Raw genomic sequence first — 18,569 nt, 5'->3', positions numbered from 1 at the left:
AGCAATTCTTAATGCCACCCACATGTTTGGATAGATCTCTTTCAGGCCTTTCTCCTCCAGAAAAACAAGAAGGTCTAATGTTGTCATATTTTGTTTGGCCATTGTTTTGGAAATGACTGCATCTCTACAATCGATTCACCATATTTAAATCAGAATGATCCCCAGATGTGAGTGTATTACACAAATCTTTTGCCTGCTTTTCTAGCTCACTAGATGTCAGGTCAGAGTAGTTTATGAGAACACTGAATTTCTTTGCAACATCACTCATCATTCCAGTTCTCTCTCTCAGAGATTCAATGGCCATATCCACAAACTACATTGAAAAAGGAAAACTCCATTTTTTCAAGGCATCGGTAATAGGTTCATCAGGGGCCTCATAGGAAAACTGCCTTTTAGTAGTTCTGAGTCTTTTCTGCTTTAGAGCAGCTTCCACATTCATCTCCTCACATATCTCTTTGGCAGATGTCTGGGCATCAGCAAACCCAGTGTCTCTGTAGCTAACGAGGGAGGTTTCAGCCTTCTTGAGAATGCCAACAGCTACATCCAGATGCATGCATTGTGATTGCAGAATTTTATTTACAGAAGTAAAGATTGGAGTAAACACAATGCTTAGAACTTAACTAAGGTGGCGTCGGGAGCAGGCGGCTGTCTTAGTTTTAAAGCTCCTTGATACTGACTACTATTTACTCATCCAGTGTTGTCAACTTTTCCGAAACATTAAACACCGTTGCATCAAGTATTAACACTTCCATTATTTATTTTATTTTCATGTTTACACTTATATTTATTTATTTGAATTATTCACGTAAAAATAATACTTCTTTGTTTCATTATTTGATCTATAATTTTGGATGGCAATTTGGCGCCCCCAACCCCCAAGCAAATGGTGCCCCAGGCGACCGCCTGTGTCACCTGTGCTAGAAAGAAACGGCCCTGGGTGTTCTGGTTGCTTGCGACTGTCTTTCTTATTTCTTATATAGCGAGCCTGTTTCCCAGGTGCAAGTACAGGTCCTGGTGTCGGTCCTAATGGTTCTATTTTTGCCTAAATAAAAACAGACAGCTGCCCGCATTGTAAGCCTTGCTATGCCTGGAACTAGGCCTAGTCACCTGAAGGTAGCAGTAGCAGTTAGAGCCTTCTCGAAGATGGTGTTTCACGCTCGGTCCTAGAAGCTAAAATCGGAAACTACCAACCACACCCAACTTCTCTGTTGAATCTAGGTGTTTAATGTTGCGGAGATTTTCCCTTTACAATCTATTGATTCTTGCATGGTTTTATGCATCTCGCTAAAATAATTGATAATACAGTACACTATGATATTAAATATTTCTTTCCACATTGCTGGAAATGTACATTGGTAATGTTGGTTATCCTGTGTTGAACAAAAATTTCAATTGTTTAGTTTCTATAGTTTGAAGTAATTACTATACAACTACCATCCAACTTACAACCTGCTCGACATATGACCACTCGTACTTACAACCTTACTTCTGACAGTTGACCATTGACTTACTTGGCACTGCGCCATCTCGTGAGAGCTCTCATCACTCGAGCAGCATCAGTTTGAGTTACCCTGCCCTATCAGCACCATCATTTGGTATTAACTGTAGTGTAGATTGAATTGCAACCAATTTACGTAAGAATCGACTTCTGACATGCATGCAAGAACCTAACCCCATTGTAACTCGATACCTGATTGTACATAATATATATTACATAAATGATTAAAATATATTAGTAGAAGTACATTATGGTATAAAGATTGAAATGAATGATTGTACATTACATTATAGTACTATTTAGGCACTTTTTATATAGCAAAGGTTTGATATTTTACCCTAACCCAGTAAGTTGGCCCACTTTCTAAGGTTCGACTTACACATCTATTCTGACTTACAACCAGTGGGTCGGAACCAAGCTTGGTTGTAAGTAGGATGGTACTTGTACTTTAAAATAATTACTATTACCGTAATTTTTTATGATTGTTATAAATATCATAGATTTGATATTTGTGCATCATATATTAGCTTTATTTTGTTTGATAGAGCTCTCACTGTAGAAAAAAAAGGTTTTTCAGCTACGTGTTGAGTTGCCAATTAGGAAATTTTGAACGAAATCCTCTGAAATCTGTCGCTTCACTTCTGAAACTTACTGTACAACAGAAGTCTGTAGATCTTCTGCTCCATCGCACTGACCCATGGGCCGCTGCGATGATGCCAGATGACTTTATGGGACAACCTCAATGTTTTTGTTGTCTCTCTGTGTTTGTCTAATTCGTAAGGTGTTCAATGAACATTGTTGACCTCGAATTGAGGATGAATGCTGGAAGACTTCGCCTTTTACCCAACCTGGCGTAGCTCTGCTTCTGAAGTACCGAGAAAAGTTCCTCCCTGACCCAATCTTCGATGTCAGTGACATGGGAGAACAATCCTCAGGCAGAACAATCCTTGACTTCACGATTAGAAACTATCCAGCTTCCCTTGCAATCATAGGCTTTCTTGCCAAGGGGCAACAAAAATAGCTGAATAACTTTTTAGTCCTCTGCAGCATTCCAAGGATTGGAGCTTCTTTCTGCTGGTTTGTGTCATAGATGGGACTTTTTTCTATGGTCAGAGTTACTCTTCAGGTGATCAGACTTGTCCTTGTCTCTTTCACCGAGAGTTGCCTCTTTCCGATTCAGTTGTGAAAGACCTAGGTCCACATTCAGCCTATTCTTTCACCTAAAGTAGCCTTGTTTCTCCTCTTTCGAGATTTAGCCATTGATGAGAAACTTCATTAGGTCTTGGTGGTTTGTGACTCTCATTTAGGGTTCCTGTCTCATGCTCTTAACACACCGTTGCAAGAATCATGAGACAGATGTTTCTCAAGACCTTCTTTCATGTGAGCCTTCAAGAGAATGGGATCAATGCCTCGACTCCGTGTCGGTTGTTGTAGCAAACTCCGAATCCGCCGTTGGCATCTGTACAGGTTCAGTCCTTATGGTCCCCTTTTCCTTGGACTTTGTAGTCGATGATCCAGATAAATTATTACATTGTCCTGTTAGAGTGCTGGCGGTACTTTGGGGGGAAAAGAATGGACATCCTAACTTGGATGTCAATGACTTTTTACTAGTACTAAATCACCCAGGGAAGAAGTGTCTAGGGATACGTCTTTCTTCTGGTTTTTGAAACGATTGGGAGGAGGTTCTCAGCAGCTGGCGGCGATGACACCTGTACATTCTTCTCGAGAGCTCATGAAATCAATGGCGAACTTCATTCCTTGTATCCCAGAGGAATCTGTCAGTGTGGAAACAGAAATGGGGTCTCATTGGAACCACATTTATGTCGTTTTCCTTTACTTTGGGTTTTGCCTACAAGTCCTTGGAACCTTTTTTCCTCAGACCTCTGGTGGCTGCTCAATAAGTGATTTGTTCATGAATCTTACCTGCCAGATATATATATAGCTGTATTCTCCGAATTCGACAGAATTTCAAAACTCCCGGCACACGCAGTGGTCGGCCAGGTGGTAGTACCCATTCCCGCCGCTGGGAGGCGGGCGTAAGGAACCATTCCCATTTTCTGTCAGATATTTTCTGTCGCCGGTGCAGATAACAAGTGTTTTCTGCACCTCCGCATTGGATTTTGGAACTCTTTTGGCACTTGAGTATCCCGATTGATTTTTGGTTATTTGATTAGGATCGGTGGTTAGGCATACGCTAATTGTGGATTGTTTTTATTTTTGGCTTGATTTCTTAAACTTACGATGGTCTGGATCTAGTTCGACTAGGCCAGAGTATGTTGTGTGGAAGAATGCAAGGTTAGGCTACCGAAAACTTCGGTAGACCCTCATACAGTGTGCGCGAATTGTAGGAAAACATGTTTGTATGTTTGATGAGCGCTGCAACGAGTGTGAAAATATGTCTGATTCTGCGTGGAAGCTTATGAATCATAGGTACGTAAACTAGAACGTGATAGTGTAAGGAGGTCTTCCTCCAGGCGTGTAACACAAGTTACCCGTCCAGTAGAATTTATCCCTCCAAAGACCATCGTGATGCCTTCGGGCCCTACAATAGTGTCTTTGGAGGGTAATACCCTATCTGTGATTCTTAAATCTCTGCGTAGCCTGGAATCATGTTTGCATTGGAAAGTTATAGTAGTGTAGTGAAAGAATAGTGATAATGCCATGAGTGTTCATTCTATCGCGTAAGCGTATAATTTCTCATTGACAAAACACTACCGCGTGATGGCTCTCCCTACCTCGGTGAGGCAGAATGTAGTAGGGAGGTAGCTGTCCAAGTGTCTAAAAATACTCTACGGTTGGTTCATAAAACTTACCAGTCAGATATATGTATATATATATTCTGCCGGGTAAAGGCGGTGAACAAGCGATGTTGTATCATAGTAATATTATTTTTGCCCTTACGTCATATTACTATTCAAACTGTTGTATGGTTCAAAGTTATATACTCATACCATAGTTTACTCCTACGGAGGACAACCGAGAGTACGATTATTCTTCTTAACATTTTAATCGGTTCTCCCTGCAACTATTCAGGGGTTGCCGGTTTCCCTATTTTAAACATTTAAGGTATGTTATGACAATACCAAGTTAGCCTTTTATATTTAGCAAATTCAGTTTCGCTTAAATATACTAGTTTGATGGATTTTGGTTTCTGCTCTATAATGATAGTAAACCTATTCATTCGTAGAATGGTGTAGGTGGCAACTCAGGCAGAGCAGTGCGAGAACGACGAACGTTCTCTAGAGTCCTGCTGTCACTAATGCGTAATGCAGTGCTCAGTTCCATCTGATGTCTGCTATGCGCAGTAGGTTACGTCTCTCTCTCTCCGCGGGATTGACGGACTAACCGTATTTCTACCCCTACAATCACGGCCTTAGCCTCGGGTTGAAGGGAATTCTAGCATACATGGCTAAACATCTTCACTTTGCGAGAATTTTTTCATTAAAAAAAAAAAAAAAAAAAAAAAAAAAACAAAAAAATTATATATATTTGTGTATGTAGTATGTGTATATATATGTATAGAGTGTATATGTATATATATATATATATATATATATATATATATATATATATATATATATATATATATGTATGGTTATATATGTATAAATGTATGTATGTAATATATATATAGTATTAGACCTTTTTCGGTTCTGTTTACCGCATGGTAACAGAATTCTGTCCGAAAGTCTACGGCGGCATAACACACATGATTTCCCTCGAAACAAGAATGATGTGCAAGAGATGCAGTCAATTAGTTCGCCGAGACGTCCCTTGCTCGATTATGAAGGGGACTCCTTCCGCTGCCAAATACGACAGCGCCGAGCGCGACGCTCGGCAGGACTCTTGGATGGACGCACAACGTAAGCTTCTCAGACATTCGCCGAGAATCAGAGAATAGTAATGGATCTCAGGAAGGAGACTTTTAGGAAGAAACAAATGAACAATCTTCTACAGTGTCTTCAAATTACTCTGTTTAAGTGAAACGCAGCCTTATTAGGGAAGGAAACATGCTCGGTGAGGGAATGAATGAATTGCAGGGGGACCATTTCCTCGCTGGAGAAGTTTGTTTTCCCTGAATAGACTGAAATTCACACCTCTCCAGTTTTTCCTGCAGAAAAACTGGAATAGCATAGATGATCTAGAAATGATTCTGAACATCTTCTCATAGTCAAGATTCGTCTATAGTGATGTCATGGCTCATAGCTCATGAATTTTGAATCTTTGAAAGATTCTTTAGTCTTCAGAGACGTCCTCCCCGCGCAGGAGTTGGAACTCTCGGAGGGTCTCGCTCCCTCTGAGGAGAACGAAGACGATATAGGTCGCACAGGTCGGGCCGTCGTCTTTGGTTACCTCGGATGGGGTCGGGACCCTTCTCTACCGTTAGCTCCTTCTGCTTTGCAGTCGTCTCCTGGGCAATTGGAAGACTTTCTGCAGTAAAAGAGAGCTGAGATGTATGATGTAGGGTCTCAGGAGGGGGGACGCTTCACGTCCTCTCTCTTTTCTACTGTGTTGCGATCTCACCGGAGAGGACGTCTTCCGATGAGTATGCTTTGAGCGCTTCGGTCGCTACCTAAGATATATCCTTGGCGGTCCATGTGAGAAGGAGGGTGGCTTCCCCTCGCCCATCGTCTTCTCAAAGGATCAGCCTTTTGCCTGAGAAGGAATGTTCTCCATCGAAAAGGATGATTGTGTCTTTGCAACAACAACTTGTTTTGTTGATTGCAGTGAGAAAGGCAAAGCCACATCGTGAGAGGAAGGATGATAGGCTGCCAATCAAGAGTACAGGCAGTCCCTTCTCCTTCTCCTCGTTCCGCTCTTTCGCCAGTTGCCTTGCTCTCTAGTTTTCATGCAGCTCTCCAGAGGTTGTCTAGAGAGCACGGTTACCATCTTCCGAACGTGTGTCCAGGTGAGAAGAAGAAGAGGTCTTGGTTCGATGGCTTTGAGCTCTTTTGAAGAATAGTTTTCAGCCTGCGGCCCCTCAGTCTCCTCTTCGCAATTGTTATCTTCGAAGGACGACTGGCTCATTCATGCCTCCACTCAAACGCGGTGTCTGAAGGATTTTCAAACAACTTAATCGTTGGTGAAGTCCCTGGAACTACTGGTGAATTTCGAAAAGTCACATCTGATCCCAACCCAATCCAATCGTGTATCTGGGGATTCAGATGGATTCAGTGGCTTTTCGAGCTTTTCCGTCCCAGGGACGTCAGCAGCAAGGCTTAGACAAAGTGTTAGCCTTCCTAGGAAAGATTCGTGCGGCGAGGGAGGATGAGTCTAACTGGGGACCATTTCCTCGCTGGAGAAGTTTGTTTCCTTGGGGAGACTGCACCTCAGACCGTTACATTTTTTTCTCAAGTACAATTGGAAAAAAAAAAAAACCAAGAATCTACACATGATCTTGGAAATTTCAGGAGAGGTAAAACATCACTTGAAATGTTGGCTAGATCCAGTGTAGCTGTCGGAGGGCGTGTCTCTCAAGCTTCAGAGCCCCGACCTAGTGTTGTTCTCCGACGCGTCCACCACGGGATGGGAAGCATCATTAGGGGGGAAAAGAAGTGGCAGGCACTGGAGAGGGAACAGGTGTTGGGCACATAAACCTAAAGGAAATGGCAGCCATCTTTTTTAGCTCTCCAGTTTTCCAAGAAAAAGTCTCTCGTCGAATAGTCCAAGTCAACTCAGACAACACCACAGCTCTGGCGTACTTGAAGAAGTAGGAGGAAACAGTCTCAGTCCCTTTTTGCTCTGGCAAAGGAGATCTTGCTGTGGGCAAGGGCACTGGACGTCATGATCCTTAGAAACGAAGTTTGTAGCATGAGTAGAGAATGTCTGGGCAGATCTCCTCAGCAGACGAGGTCAACTTCTGCCAACCGAGTAGACTCTGCTTTGGAGGTATGCCAAGAGCTGTGGGGGTTATGGGGACGTCCGCTCGTGGATATCTTTGCGACGTCCAGAACGAAGAGGCTTCCACTGTACTGCTCCCCAGTACTCGACCCAGCGCAGTGACGATAGACCACACTTCTCTGGGACTGGACGGGGATGGAACCTGTACGCCTTTCCCCGTTCAAGATCTTAGGGGAAGTCATTGAGAAAGTTTGCGGTGTCGGAAGGGACGAGAATGACTTTGTTCGCCCCGTTCTGGCCTGCGAGAGTGGTTCACAGAGTCATGCCTTTGCAGTAGACTTCCCGAGGACGCTTCCAGTAAGGACAGATCTACTCAGACAGCCCCACTTCGAGAGGTACCACAGAAGCCTCTTCGCTCTGAGTCTGACTGCATTCAGACTATCCAAAAAGTTGGCCAGAGCGAGAGGCTTCTATACGTCAATGGCGAAAGCTATCGCCGTGCATAGAAGAGCGTTTTCCAACGCAGTGTACAATCGAAGTGGATAGTCTTCAGGAGTTGGTGCAAGAACAAGAACGGCATTTTCCTCCACCACGACCTGTGAGCCAGATTGCTGACTTCCTTTTCTGAGAAGGGATCTAAAACTTGCAGTCTCTACAATCAAGGGTTATAAGAGTGTGCTTTTAGTTGTCTTTAGGCACAGAGGCCTGACTTGGCGGACAACAGAGACCTTCACGATCTCTGAGATCTTTCGAAACGATGAAGGTTCAAAACAACCCAAGTTGCCGTCTTGGAACTTGGATGTAGTTCTGAAGTTCCTCATGTCCAGTCCGTTTTGAACCTATCATGAAGTGCGAGCTTTTATGAATTCTTCTTGGTTCCATAACAATATGTCATAAAGGACATATGAGCTGTCACTTACGGGAGATGCAATTCTGTGTTGACCTCCCTTTGTTACACGAAGGATGTCAATTCAACCTACAAGAGATCCTTTTTTTCTCTTGGTTGTTCGTGTCTGCGGATACGTTGCTGGGATAGGGAGCCGACACTGATCCTTAACTAGTGAGTTAATTTTAGTTTAACTCTTTTTAAAATTAAGCGCTAACCCTCGTGTTATGCTAATAGGCATAGGTATATGGTCATATGAGTGATTAGCAGACCCATTGACAAATGCCAGTTAGGCTTTGCCGAGTAAGTGGATAAGACCCCATCGGCAAACCCACAAGAACTCTTACCCATAGGTCAACATCCTCGCTGAGGCTCTTGAGACGAAGCAGACTCCTAAGCAATAGCTAGGAAGTAAACCCTCCGTCTGAAAGATAGGAACCAATTTGTTTATAAGAGGTCCTTCTGATAACTTGTGGTGTTTTGGTCAGGAAGCCAAGGTTACCAGTGTCAAACAGATGCTTTGGGCTTTTTCTGAGGGGCACCATCAGGAAGTGCATTCATCCTGTTCAAGACGTGATAGAAATGTTGAACGTGAATGCGCATGGACTGAGGGCTATTTCTACGTCGGTAGCCTTCCAAAAGAAATGGCACTCAATGACATCTTGAATGCCACATTTTGGCGTAGTAATTCAGTGTTTTGCCTCTCACTACCTTCGGGTGGTGAGGATTACATACGAGAACTGCTACTCTTTGGGCCCATATGTCGCAGCAGCATATATTGGGGACAGAGAGTAGCACTCTTCCTATCTTTTAGAAAATAATATGTTAGTTTGGACTTTTTAATTTTATTTCTTTTTATTTTTATTTTTATTATGTTTATGTAGGTGTTTAGTTTTTTGTGGTCTTGGGTAGGCCGCCTTAGGCGGCCTTCCCTCCATTAGCCTTTGGTTTTACGAAGTTTAACCAGATAGGCTAGGTAGGTGGTAAATGTTTTTGCTTCGCCCTCATAGTAGGGTAAAATGTTTTTGTCACAGTGTGGTCACGCCCCCATTGACAAATCATCTGGAGCGCACCAGCTACATAGGTCACGTCCTGCTGGCACCTCCATGAAGCATTAACAGCATTCGGTGTCTAAACAACACCTATATGATCTGTACATTGTGGTCACGCTCCCCGTGACAGTTCATTAGAGCGCACCAGCTACACAGGTCACGTCCTTGCTGGCACCTCTAGGAATGCAGTACCGAAATTGGAGGTCTATAATATAGGATCTAGTTGCATTGTGGTCACACCCCCGTTGACAGATCCTCTAGAACTCAAACAGCTTCACAGGTCACTACCTAGCTGGAGTCTCTAGTAAAGCAGATGCAGACTTGGGTGACGGTACTCACGAAGTCAGCTATGCTAACAGTTAAGGAACCAAAATATCAATCATATATATGAAATTGTTTCCCAAAATCGAATCTGTCTCCCCCTTCCTCCAAAGGTGGGATTCAGCTATATATATATCTGGCAGGTAAGATTCATGAACAAAATGATATTGTTATGATACAATAAAGTTTGTTTCATACTTACCTGGCAGATATATATAATCAAAGTGCCCACCCACCTCCCCTCAGGAGACAGTGGCACTAGAAAAATCTGACAGAAAATGGGAATGGTTCCTTACGCCCGCCTCCCAGCGGCGGGTAATGGGTACTACCACCTGGCCGACCACTGCGGGTGTCCGGGCCGGGAGTTTTGAAATTCTGTCGAATTCGGAGAATACAGCTAATATATATCTGCCAGGTAAGTATGAACAAACTTTATTGTATCATAACAATATCATTTTTCTTACCTGGCTCCTTTTAACAGGACAGGTAGTATCTCGCCTAAGGTGCGGTTCTGGAAGTGAGAGGGATTACAAGAGTGACTGGCCTCTCCTCCTCCTCCTTCCTTGCTCTCCTACTTCTCTTTCTTTAGGTTGAGAATAGGATCAAACCTACACTTGCTGGAACTGGTGTCTTAACGCGCTAAGTCCGCACATCAAGCACCCATTATTTTTTTGATTTCTAGAATCATAGAAGCACTCCCAATTCCTTCCTCTAGCACGGGAGGAAGGAGAGACTGGCAATAAGACAAACCCTTGTCAGGTCTTTGCTTTACTGCCTCCTACTCTTAAGATTCTTTCCAACCTTTTTTCGCGTGAGTTACGATTCCTCCCTCATTCGAAAAAGTCTAGAATTCTGACATTTGATCAATATGTTAGAGGTACTCCTCCTTGCTCTTTCAACCAGGAGGAGTAGCCCAGTTGTGGTGAACTCAGTCGGTTCAAAGAGACTCGCTCAGATTCCCCCTCCAACTAGTGAGTCTTCATAAGTGAAGGATTGATGGTTTTGTATATGGATCGTGTAGGAACAAATGATAAAGAAAATTATATTTTTCCTAAGTATACGAATCTAAGGTTCTTTACATTACATTGATGCCCACCTCATTCCACCCCTCAATCTGAAACCTGGGCAGAAAAGCAAACTGAAATTTTTATATCCTGGCAGGTGGGTATTCCCGCTTACCGGACTGTAGTTACTGCTTAACCACCTTGTGTAAGAGTTCAACAGCCATTTTCCAGCTTTGCTGAAAGTAATTTCTAATGTGAAGGACCTCAGTTTGTATAGTTAGGGAAGATACAATTTACTTTAAAAAACTGTGATATTACTTTTAGAAAATTTAATTTTAACACTGGGAGGACATATTAGAGACCATAGTCCAAGCACTTATCTTTTTGAAACTGATTACGTATAACATTGGAGCTTTTTTCTTCGAAATCAGCTGTTTTGGAACTGTTTCAAAGCTGAAGAAAAGTACTTGATAATTTATATAACAGTTTTGTAATGCCAGTTTACAATAAATCAGACTGGCTGTCAATTGTTTCACTTTAATTAAGAACTTGTAATCTTTGTGCCCTTTTCTTTATTATAAAACTTCATGTCTAAAGTAAAAGTACTCTTCTAATTTTTCTTACTTTCTGTATTGTGATTGATCAAAATCATTGTGACTGAAATATATTGTAATTTGCAGGAGCTGATTGGCCACACTACAGTACACTCTTCTGATGGGAGGTTCCCCAAGCTGCCAGGTGGCAGCTGTTGATATGAAAGGTCCTGTGGCTGAAAATGTCAGAAATAAGATTAGGGAAAACTGTGTTGTGATCTTTTCAAAAACTTTTTGTCCATACAGCAATATGGCTAAAGAGGTAAGAATTATTAACGTTTATGCTTGTATATTTCATATAGGTACATAAGTAACTTACCAAGTATGTAATTATTAGCTTTAACTTTCACTCACAGGCAACCTTAGATTTAAAAAGTCATGGTATCATTTCAATTGCATGGTGTAGTAAACAAGCCCCACCCTTTGTGCGGGTACGTGTATAACGACTTTCACTGGTGGCATCATTCTGCCTTTGCTGCCCATATGAGCAACATCATCTAGCTGCTACAGCCCTGTTTCACCGGTCTTTTTAGCATTCTCGCTGGAAGTTGGTGAAGTATTGTCGCTTTGGTGTAGCCTTTGTTTCTTTGTTTTTGTCAGTTTGGCTTAGGTTTTTGAATTAGAATTAGTTATGTCTGATTCAAGTGCTTCTAGTGTTTGGTATTGTAGTGAGGCTGTAAGTCTAGGCTGACTTTGCTACGATGCACATAAAATGTGCAGTAACTGTAGAGGGCAGGTATGTTTTAAGGAAAATACTTTTGGTAAGTGCAAGGATGAGGATGAGAGAAAGTGGAAGTTCTTGAATCTCACCTTAGTAAGGTTGAAAGGAATAGGAAGAGAAAGGTGGCCACTAGGGCCAATAGTAGGGTTTCTGTTAGCCTAGATTCTTCCCCTAACCCTAAGTCAGATCTTAAGTCTTGCCATACCTTCTACACCTCCTTCTATCGTTCCACACATTCCTATGCTTCTGACCCCAATGCCATTATCAATCTCGAATCCAGGTTCGATAAGAAGTTGAACCTAATAGTGAGTTGTGTCTGAGATAGGGGCATCCCTGAAAGTCCTAATGGACAGTGTTTAGTGAGAAAGTGTGTAATGAAGTGCAAGTGGAGAAGGTGGCGTCCCGTCCCCCTGGCTCTCCTAGATGAAGGTCACTGTCCCTCTCCCCTAACCCTGGGGGAAGAAATAAGGGAGGCTTGTGAGGTTTGCCCACAGGTTGCCACCCCCTAGGCTGAGCCTCAAAATCCCAGGTTTCGACAGACGGCCGTTGGAAAGGCATGTCCTTGGATGAGCATTATTTGTCTTACAGTTTGGATTCTGATTCTGATTGTGGGTGCCACAGGTGCTTCCTCATGGCGCCCTTCCTTGATTCGTCCCAGCCATTGAACAACCACATGGACAACACCGGTTGGTCTTCTCCACTGTCTGTTAAGCGGTACAAAGAGGCTTTTGGCCACCCACACCCTTCTTGCAGCTACGCTGTGGATCCCTCAGTCTTTGCTTCAGTTCGATCCTTCCCATTCATGGGATTTGCCAGTGATGTCCTCACCCGATTGCCTTTTGTAGAGTGCCCTCTTTTGGATGCCAAGCACCCGAAGCACCACTCCAAGTGCCAGTCACCTAAGCTCCTGTCTCATCTGTAGCACGTAGCACCCACTCCCAAGAGCCCAGTCCCAGCTCCAGTGTGCCCAGCACCAGCTTCCAAGCACCTGGCGCCACTGTCCATGCAGCCATTGCCAGCTCATCATCATCTGTTTTCCTCTCTCAAGCACCTAGCACCCACCTTGGATAAAGACGACCCTTCTTTGGTACCCATCAGGCAACAGCTTTCTGAAATTATGAGCTTCCTAAAGAAAGTTGCCACCTCCAAGCCTGCTCAGGATTTATCCCTGTCTCCAATCTAGTCAGAGGATAAAGAGGAGATCAACTAAGACTCTGCTCTTCCTCACTTGCTTCTTCGCTTCTGATGAGGAGCCTCCCAGAAGATAGCTCCAGGCTCCCCAAGAAGGCAATGAAAGAAATTGAAGACTGGCTCTCGGCTCAAAGAGAGCAAGGAAAGGTTACTTTCACCCATCCTCCTCTCATATGGTTAAGAGGAGATACCTGTCATACAGCACTGGGGAAGCTCCCTCATTGGAAGTCTCTGCTTCTTCCCAAGGGGACTTCTCCAGCCTCATCGACTCTTCTCGTCGTTCAGGTTTTGCTTTGTTGAAGTTTATTTTGTCTTTGGCTGAATTGGACTACCTAGTTTAGAAGCTCTTCAAGGTTTTCGAAGTGTTCAGCTCTCTAGTTTGTATGGTAGGAGCCCTTGCAAAGAAGATAGAAGACTTCAAGGACTTGGACGAGCACTTTGTGGCAGACTTGTTTGGTGTGCTGTCATGCACGGACAAGGCAATTAGGGATGGATCTTTGAGACTTGCGACGTTTTCTCTTTCGGGGTTCTCAAGAAAAGAGAACTTTGGTGCTCCTTTACCACCAGAATAGTCACAAATTTCCCACTAATTATACTAGCTAAAAGTTTCTACAATCGGGCAGCTAGAATTTTGACAATTTATGAGTTGTGCTCTTTCTAGTGTCCAGGAGAAACAAGTAGCAAAACATGGCTTTAGTTTGTTTCTGCCAACTGATGGTTGTACAGTAGCTGCTAGCTCCAGCTTAATTTGGAATCGTTCTAAGTTGTATTCTCATCGTTTTGGTGAAGTATTCTGATTGTGTATTGCCTTCAGGCACAATTAGTAAACAGAGTCAGGCTCTATTGTTACTGATTTGGCAATTTTGGATGATTGTAACTTTACCGATAACGACAATTTTGGACTTGAACTAAGTGTCAGACGAGCAATAGTTCCAGTAGTAATAGGTTTTGCAGCAAGGGCTCTAATACCCATATGACTAAGGAATCATATGATTCTCACTATTTGCACAGGTTGTAGGGGACAAATTTATTCAATAGATGTAAGATGTGATGAATGTAAAGTTGGGACTTGAATAAGAATAAATGGAAGACCTTAAAATCACATTTATGTAAACTGGCAAGGGATATAGAAAAGAAAGGCAATAGCTAGACAGATAACCAAAGATTTAGTTTACCAGGAATCATGTCAATGATGATTTTTGTTGATGATGATATCAATGTTAAACCAGTTTTGCTATTGACCCTGTTCCCAATTCTCATCTGTACCCACTCCTTTGTCCAGCTCCCTTAATTCCGAACCTAACACCATTGTCAGTCTTGAGAGTAGCATTGATTGGAGGTTCGAAGCTGTTGCCAAATCTCTCACTCAGTTAGGTTTAGTGTCCTAGTGTTGGTGCTGTGTTAGTTGGAGCACCGGTAGCACCTGGTGTGTAAGTGCAGTGTGCAAGGAGGAGGTGGCCTTCATGGGCCCCGCTGATTCTCCTAGGCCAAGGTCAGTGACACAATTTCCCTGTACCTGGGAGGAGTCAAACTGGTAGCCCAAGGGAGGCGAGTGGGGCCTGCCCACGGGTTGTGTCCCCCCTCTGCTGAACTTATGCTAATTTGCAGGTGCACCTGAACACCATTGGAAAGGTGTTTCCTTGGACGTTCACCGACTGTCTTCGAGTTCGGATGAGTTTTCACCCAGACGTCAGTGGCGTTTTTTTGGACGCTCCACGCCCATTGAAAAGGCGCGCAAAAGATGTGTCCCATTTTCCTCTGCTGTTTAAGAGAACTAGAGATCATCCTTCCAGTCCTCAGCCTTCCTGCAGTCATTGGGACAGTCCAGAGTATTTTTCTTCTGGCTCTCCTGTTGCAGAAAGTCAGGATGTTTCTCTAAGCTCCTGTTATCTTGCAAGTGCTCTTCGTCACAGATTTGTCGTCAAAGCACCCTTAGACTCCTGGAGTACACGTTGCGCTCGAGTACCCTAATGCATCAAGTGTAGCCTTGAAGTATGACCAAGCAGTGTCTCAGTACCCATTAGGGCCCATTTGTTCTCCAATTTCAGAACGGCCATCTTTGTTGGAATGCCCTCAAGCTCCTGACCGCCTGTCTGCATCATCACTTTCAGTTTGTGTTTACTCTTGGACAGGAGTAAAGTACCTGAGCGCCCACTGTCATTGCATCGTGCTGAAAGACAATTCAGGTATTCCGCATACAGTGGCGAAGCTTCTTCAGTTGGTCATTTAGCCTCTTCATCAGTTCGTCACACACCTTCCCTCCAGTAGGCACGCATGAACCTCCTTCAGTGGCTCCTATTCAGAACAAACGCTTGACAGTATTTTGAACTTGCTTAAGAAGACGACTTCTGCTCCTCAACCGCCAGTTTCAGCCTTTTCTCCTGTTTCCTTGGAGGAGGAATGGGATGAAACTGTTCAAGATTCTTGTTCTACAGCTTATCCTTTTTTACTGAGTTACCCTCTTTCAAATTTTCTTGGTTTTTTCCCCAGCAACTTCTGCAATGGCATCTATTTTTCCTATGACAGCACAGATGAGGATCCCTCCTTACTTTCTGACTTTGCTGCTGTTGTCTTCTCAGAGAGCCCTGAAAGACATCGACGCCGGGCTTTTGGAGAAGAGGGATCAGGGCAAAGCCATCTTTTGCTTTTTGCCTGCAAGACTTTTTTCAGAGAAGGCACCAGTATTACGTCACAGGAGAAGCTCCTTCTCTGGTAGTTTCTGCCTCCGTCAAGCGGGACTTCTCCAGACTGGTAGATTCTGTGAGATCTGCCTTTCATACAGCTAAAGTTATGTTTAGCTATTCTGAGATGGCTCACCTCTTGAAAAGTATTTTCATGTTAAGCTGTTCTGAGATGGCTCACCTCTTGAAAAGTATTTTCAAGTTACTAAGTTTCTTGACTGGCCGGTAGGGAGCTCTTGCCTGCAAGATTAGAGAATGTCCTGATCTTTCTGATGTGTTTTCTTTGGATTGGCTGGAGTCCTGCATGCATGGATAAAGGAGTCTCTGGAACTAGCTTCCCTGCATATGATGGGGATTTTGAAGAAGAAGGAACTGTGGTGTTTTTTCACTTCTAAGGGTGATATTCCCTTACAGAAATCAGCCCTTCTGTTCTCGCCCCTGGACAGATATCTTTATTTAACTCTCCAGTGCCCTAGTAACCTACTCCAAAGGCTAATGTGTTTTGGTCTGTCAACAGTGCCACAAGTCTTCATGAGAGTTCTCGCCCCTCTAGCGAAATGGCTGCATCTGATGGGATTGAGAATATCCTTATAGTACTTGGACTATTGGCTTCTACGAGCTTAATCAGAATTGAAATGTTCCGAGGACCTTTAAAAAAACTTTTCACAAGAAATCTTACATGACTCCTACTCAACAAATTCTATATTTGGGGGTGATGATAGTCTCTCAGAGTTTTTGGGTTTTGCCATGTCAAAAAAATAGTCTAGTCTGGAGACAGCCAGCAAATTTCTCAGCTTTAATCGCTGCTCTGCAAATGCTTGAATGAGTTTGCTTGGAAAATTATCATTGATGGAGCAATTCATTCATCCAGGCAGATTGCACCTGAGACCGCTCCAGTTTTATTTAAGAGCCAATGGGGACAGAAAGGTATCCCTGGACTCGATCATTTTTCCAGTGACTTCAGAAATAGTCAGACTTAAGTTGGTGGAAGGTAGAGAGCAGACTTTTGGATGGAAAATCCCTCCTATCAGTGAACCCCAACCAAGAATTCTATTCAGATGCGTTGAATCTAGATTGGGGAGTGGTCTTGGGGGACAATAAAGTCTCGGGGAAATAGTCTCAAGAATAAAAGAGTTGGCATATAAATGTCAGAGTTGAGGGCTGTTCACCTGGGTCTTCAACATTTCAAGAAGGTAGTAGGCGAAGTTGTAATGATACACTCAGACTATTGCCCTCTGGTACCTAAAAAATCAAGGGGGAACTCACTCGTTCTCCCTTTACGAGATGGTGAAAGTCCTCCTGCTGTGGGCAGAAATAAATCATATCACTTGTTGACAAGATTCATTCAGGGGAAGCTCAACATTCTGGTGGATGAATTGAGCCGTCAGAAACAAGTTTTACCAACAGAGTGGACTCTGAATTACCAAGTTTGTTTAGACCAGTGGAAGTTGTGGGGAACCCCGATCTTAGACCTAGTCTCCACATCAAGATACAACAGACTTCTGCTGTTTTGTTCCCCAGATCCCCTAGCATGGGCAACAGACACCATGCTATAAGATTGGTCAGGAAAATATCTGCATGCTAATGGTTTCCAGACCTAATGGAACTTTTGGTGGATTTTCCAAGGCTACCACCGCAAAAGACTTGTTTGCTCAAACAACCCCACTTCTGGCGATTCCATTAAGGGTTGTCTTCTCTGGCCCTGACTGGGTTTTCACTTTTGGGAAGCTCCTGCAGAAGAAAAAATGTTCAAAATCAGCTGCGCAAGCTATCGCTAATTGCAGACGAAGTTCCTCTGAAAGAGTGTATCAAGCTAAGTGGACCACATTTAGAACATGGTGCAAAGAAAACAGGGTAGTAAATCTTCTCTGACACCTGTAAATGAGGTAGCAGACTATCAGCTGTTTTTGAAGAATGTGAAAGGCTTGGCCACATTCACTATCAAAGGCTGTAGAGCCATATTAAGTTCAGTTTTCCAACACAGAGGAATAGATTTATCCTCCAACCAGAATTTGTTGGATTAAATAAATCCTTCGACACGACTAGACAGAAGGAAGTGGTTATTAGGCTCACGTTGTGAACCATTGTATGCTATATCTCAAAAGAGATCTTACTTAGGAAATCTTTTCCTAGTAGCTTTAGCTACTGCAAAAAGGATTAGTGAAATCCACGCTTTAGACAAAAAGGTGGGTTTTTCAGAAAGGAATGCATTATGCTCATTTTCTTCAGCCTTCTTAGTCAAAAACAAGTCAATCTCTAATCCTTGGCCCCACCCTTTCATGAGACCTTTTACCTTACAGACCTTACATCTTGTTCGGGTTGCCCCAGGTCCCTCAGTGTGAGGCACCTCTAATGTCTACCAGAGAGTTGCTAGTACATCTTCCGGTATATTTTGCATCTTCCAATCTTGGATGGTCTGGGATGCAGTTTAGATATTTGTCGAGCTTATTCTTAAACACATCTACGCTCACTCCTGATATATTCCTCAGATGAGCTGGCAACGCATTGAATAGACGCTGCATTATCGATGCTGGTGGTGTAGTGGATTAATGTCCTCTGTGCTGGTTTCCTTATTTTTCCTGGTATAGTTTTGGGCACTATTAATCTACCTCTGCTTGCTCTTTCTGATATTTTTAGTTCCATGATATTTTCTGCTATTCCTTCTATCTGTTTCCATGCCTGAATTATCATGTAGCGTTCTCTTCTCCTTTCTAGACTATATAATTTTAAGAATTGTAGTCTTTCCCAGTAGTCTAGGTCCTTAACTTCTTCTATTCTAGC

At 43.2% G+C, this 18,569-nt stretch overlaps 1 protein-coding gene across 7 annotated transcripts in view; it reads left to right on the top strand.

Moving 5' to 3' along the window:
• Positions 1–18,569, top strand: part of LOC135200312 (uncharacterized) — a 338,907-nt gene that overhangs the window by 151,156 nt on the left and 169,182 nt on the right. For 6 of the 7 annotated variants that reach the window (XR_010311260.1, XR_010311261.1, XM_064228879.1 and 3 more), the window contains exon 2: positions 11,283–11,457. Coding sequence is in view for 5 of the 7 variants with exons in the window: in XM_064228879.1 (XP_064084949.1) it covers positions 11,317–11,457 (141 nt within the window). In the remaining 2 variants the exon portion in view is untranslated. Of the gene's footprint in view, positions 1–11,282; positions 11,458–18,569 lie in introns of those variants that run through there. The other variant, XM_064228904.1, reaches the window with a different exon arrangement.

The sequence above is a fragment of the Macrobrachium nipponense genome, chromosome 23 (genome assembly GCF_015104395.2).
Source record: "Macrobrachium nipponense isolate FS-2020 chromosome 23, ASM1510439v2, whole genome shotgun sequence".
Taxonomy (NCBI): Eukaryota; Metazoa; Arthropoda; class Malacostraca; order Decapoda; family Palaemonidae; genus Macrobrachium; species Macrobrachium nipponense.
The sequence above is the reverse complement of the archived record's forward strand: the minus strand, read 5'-3'. Positions and strand labels throughout refer to the sequence as shown.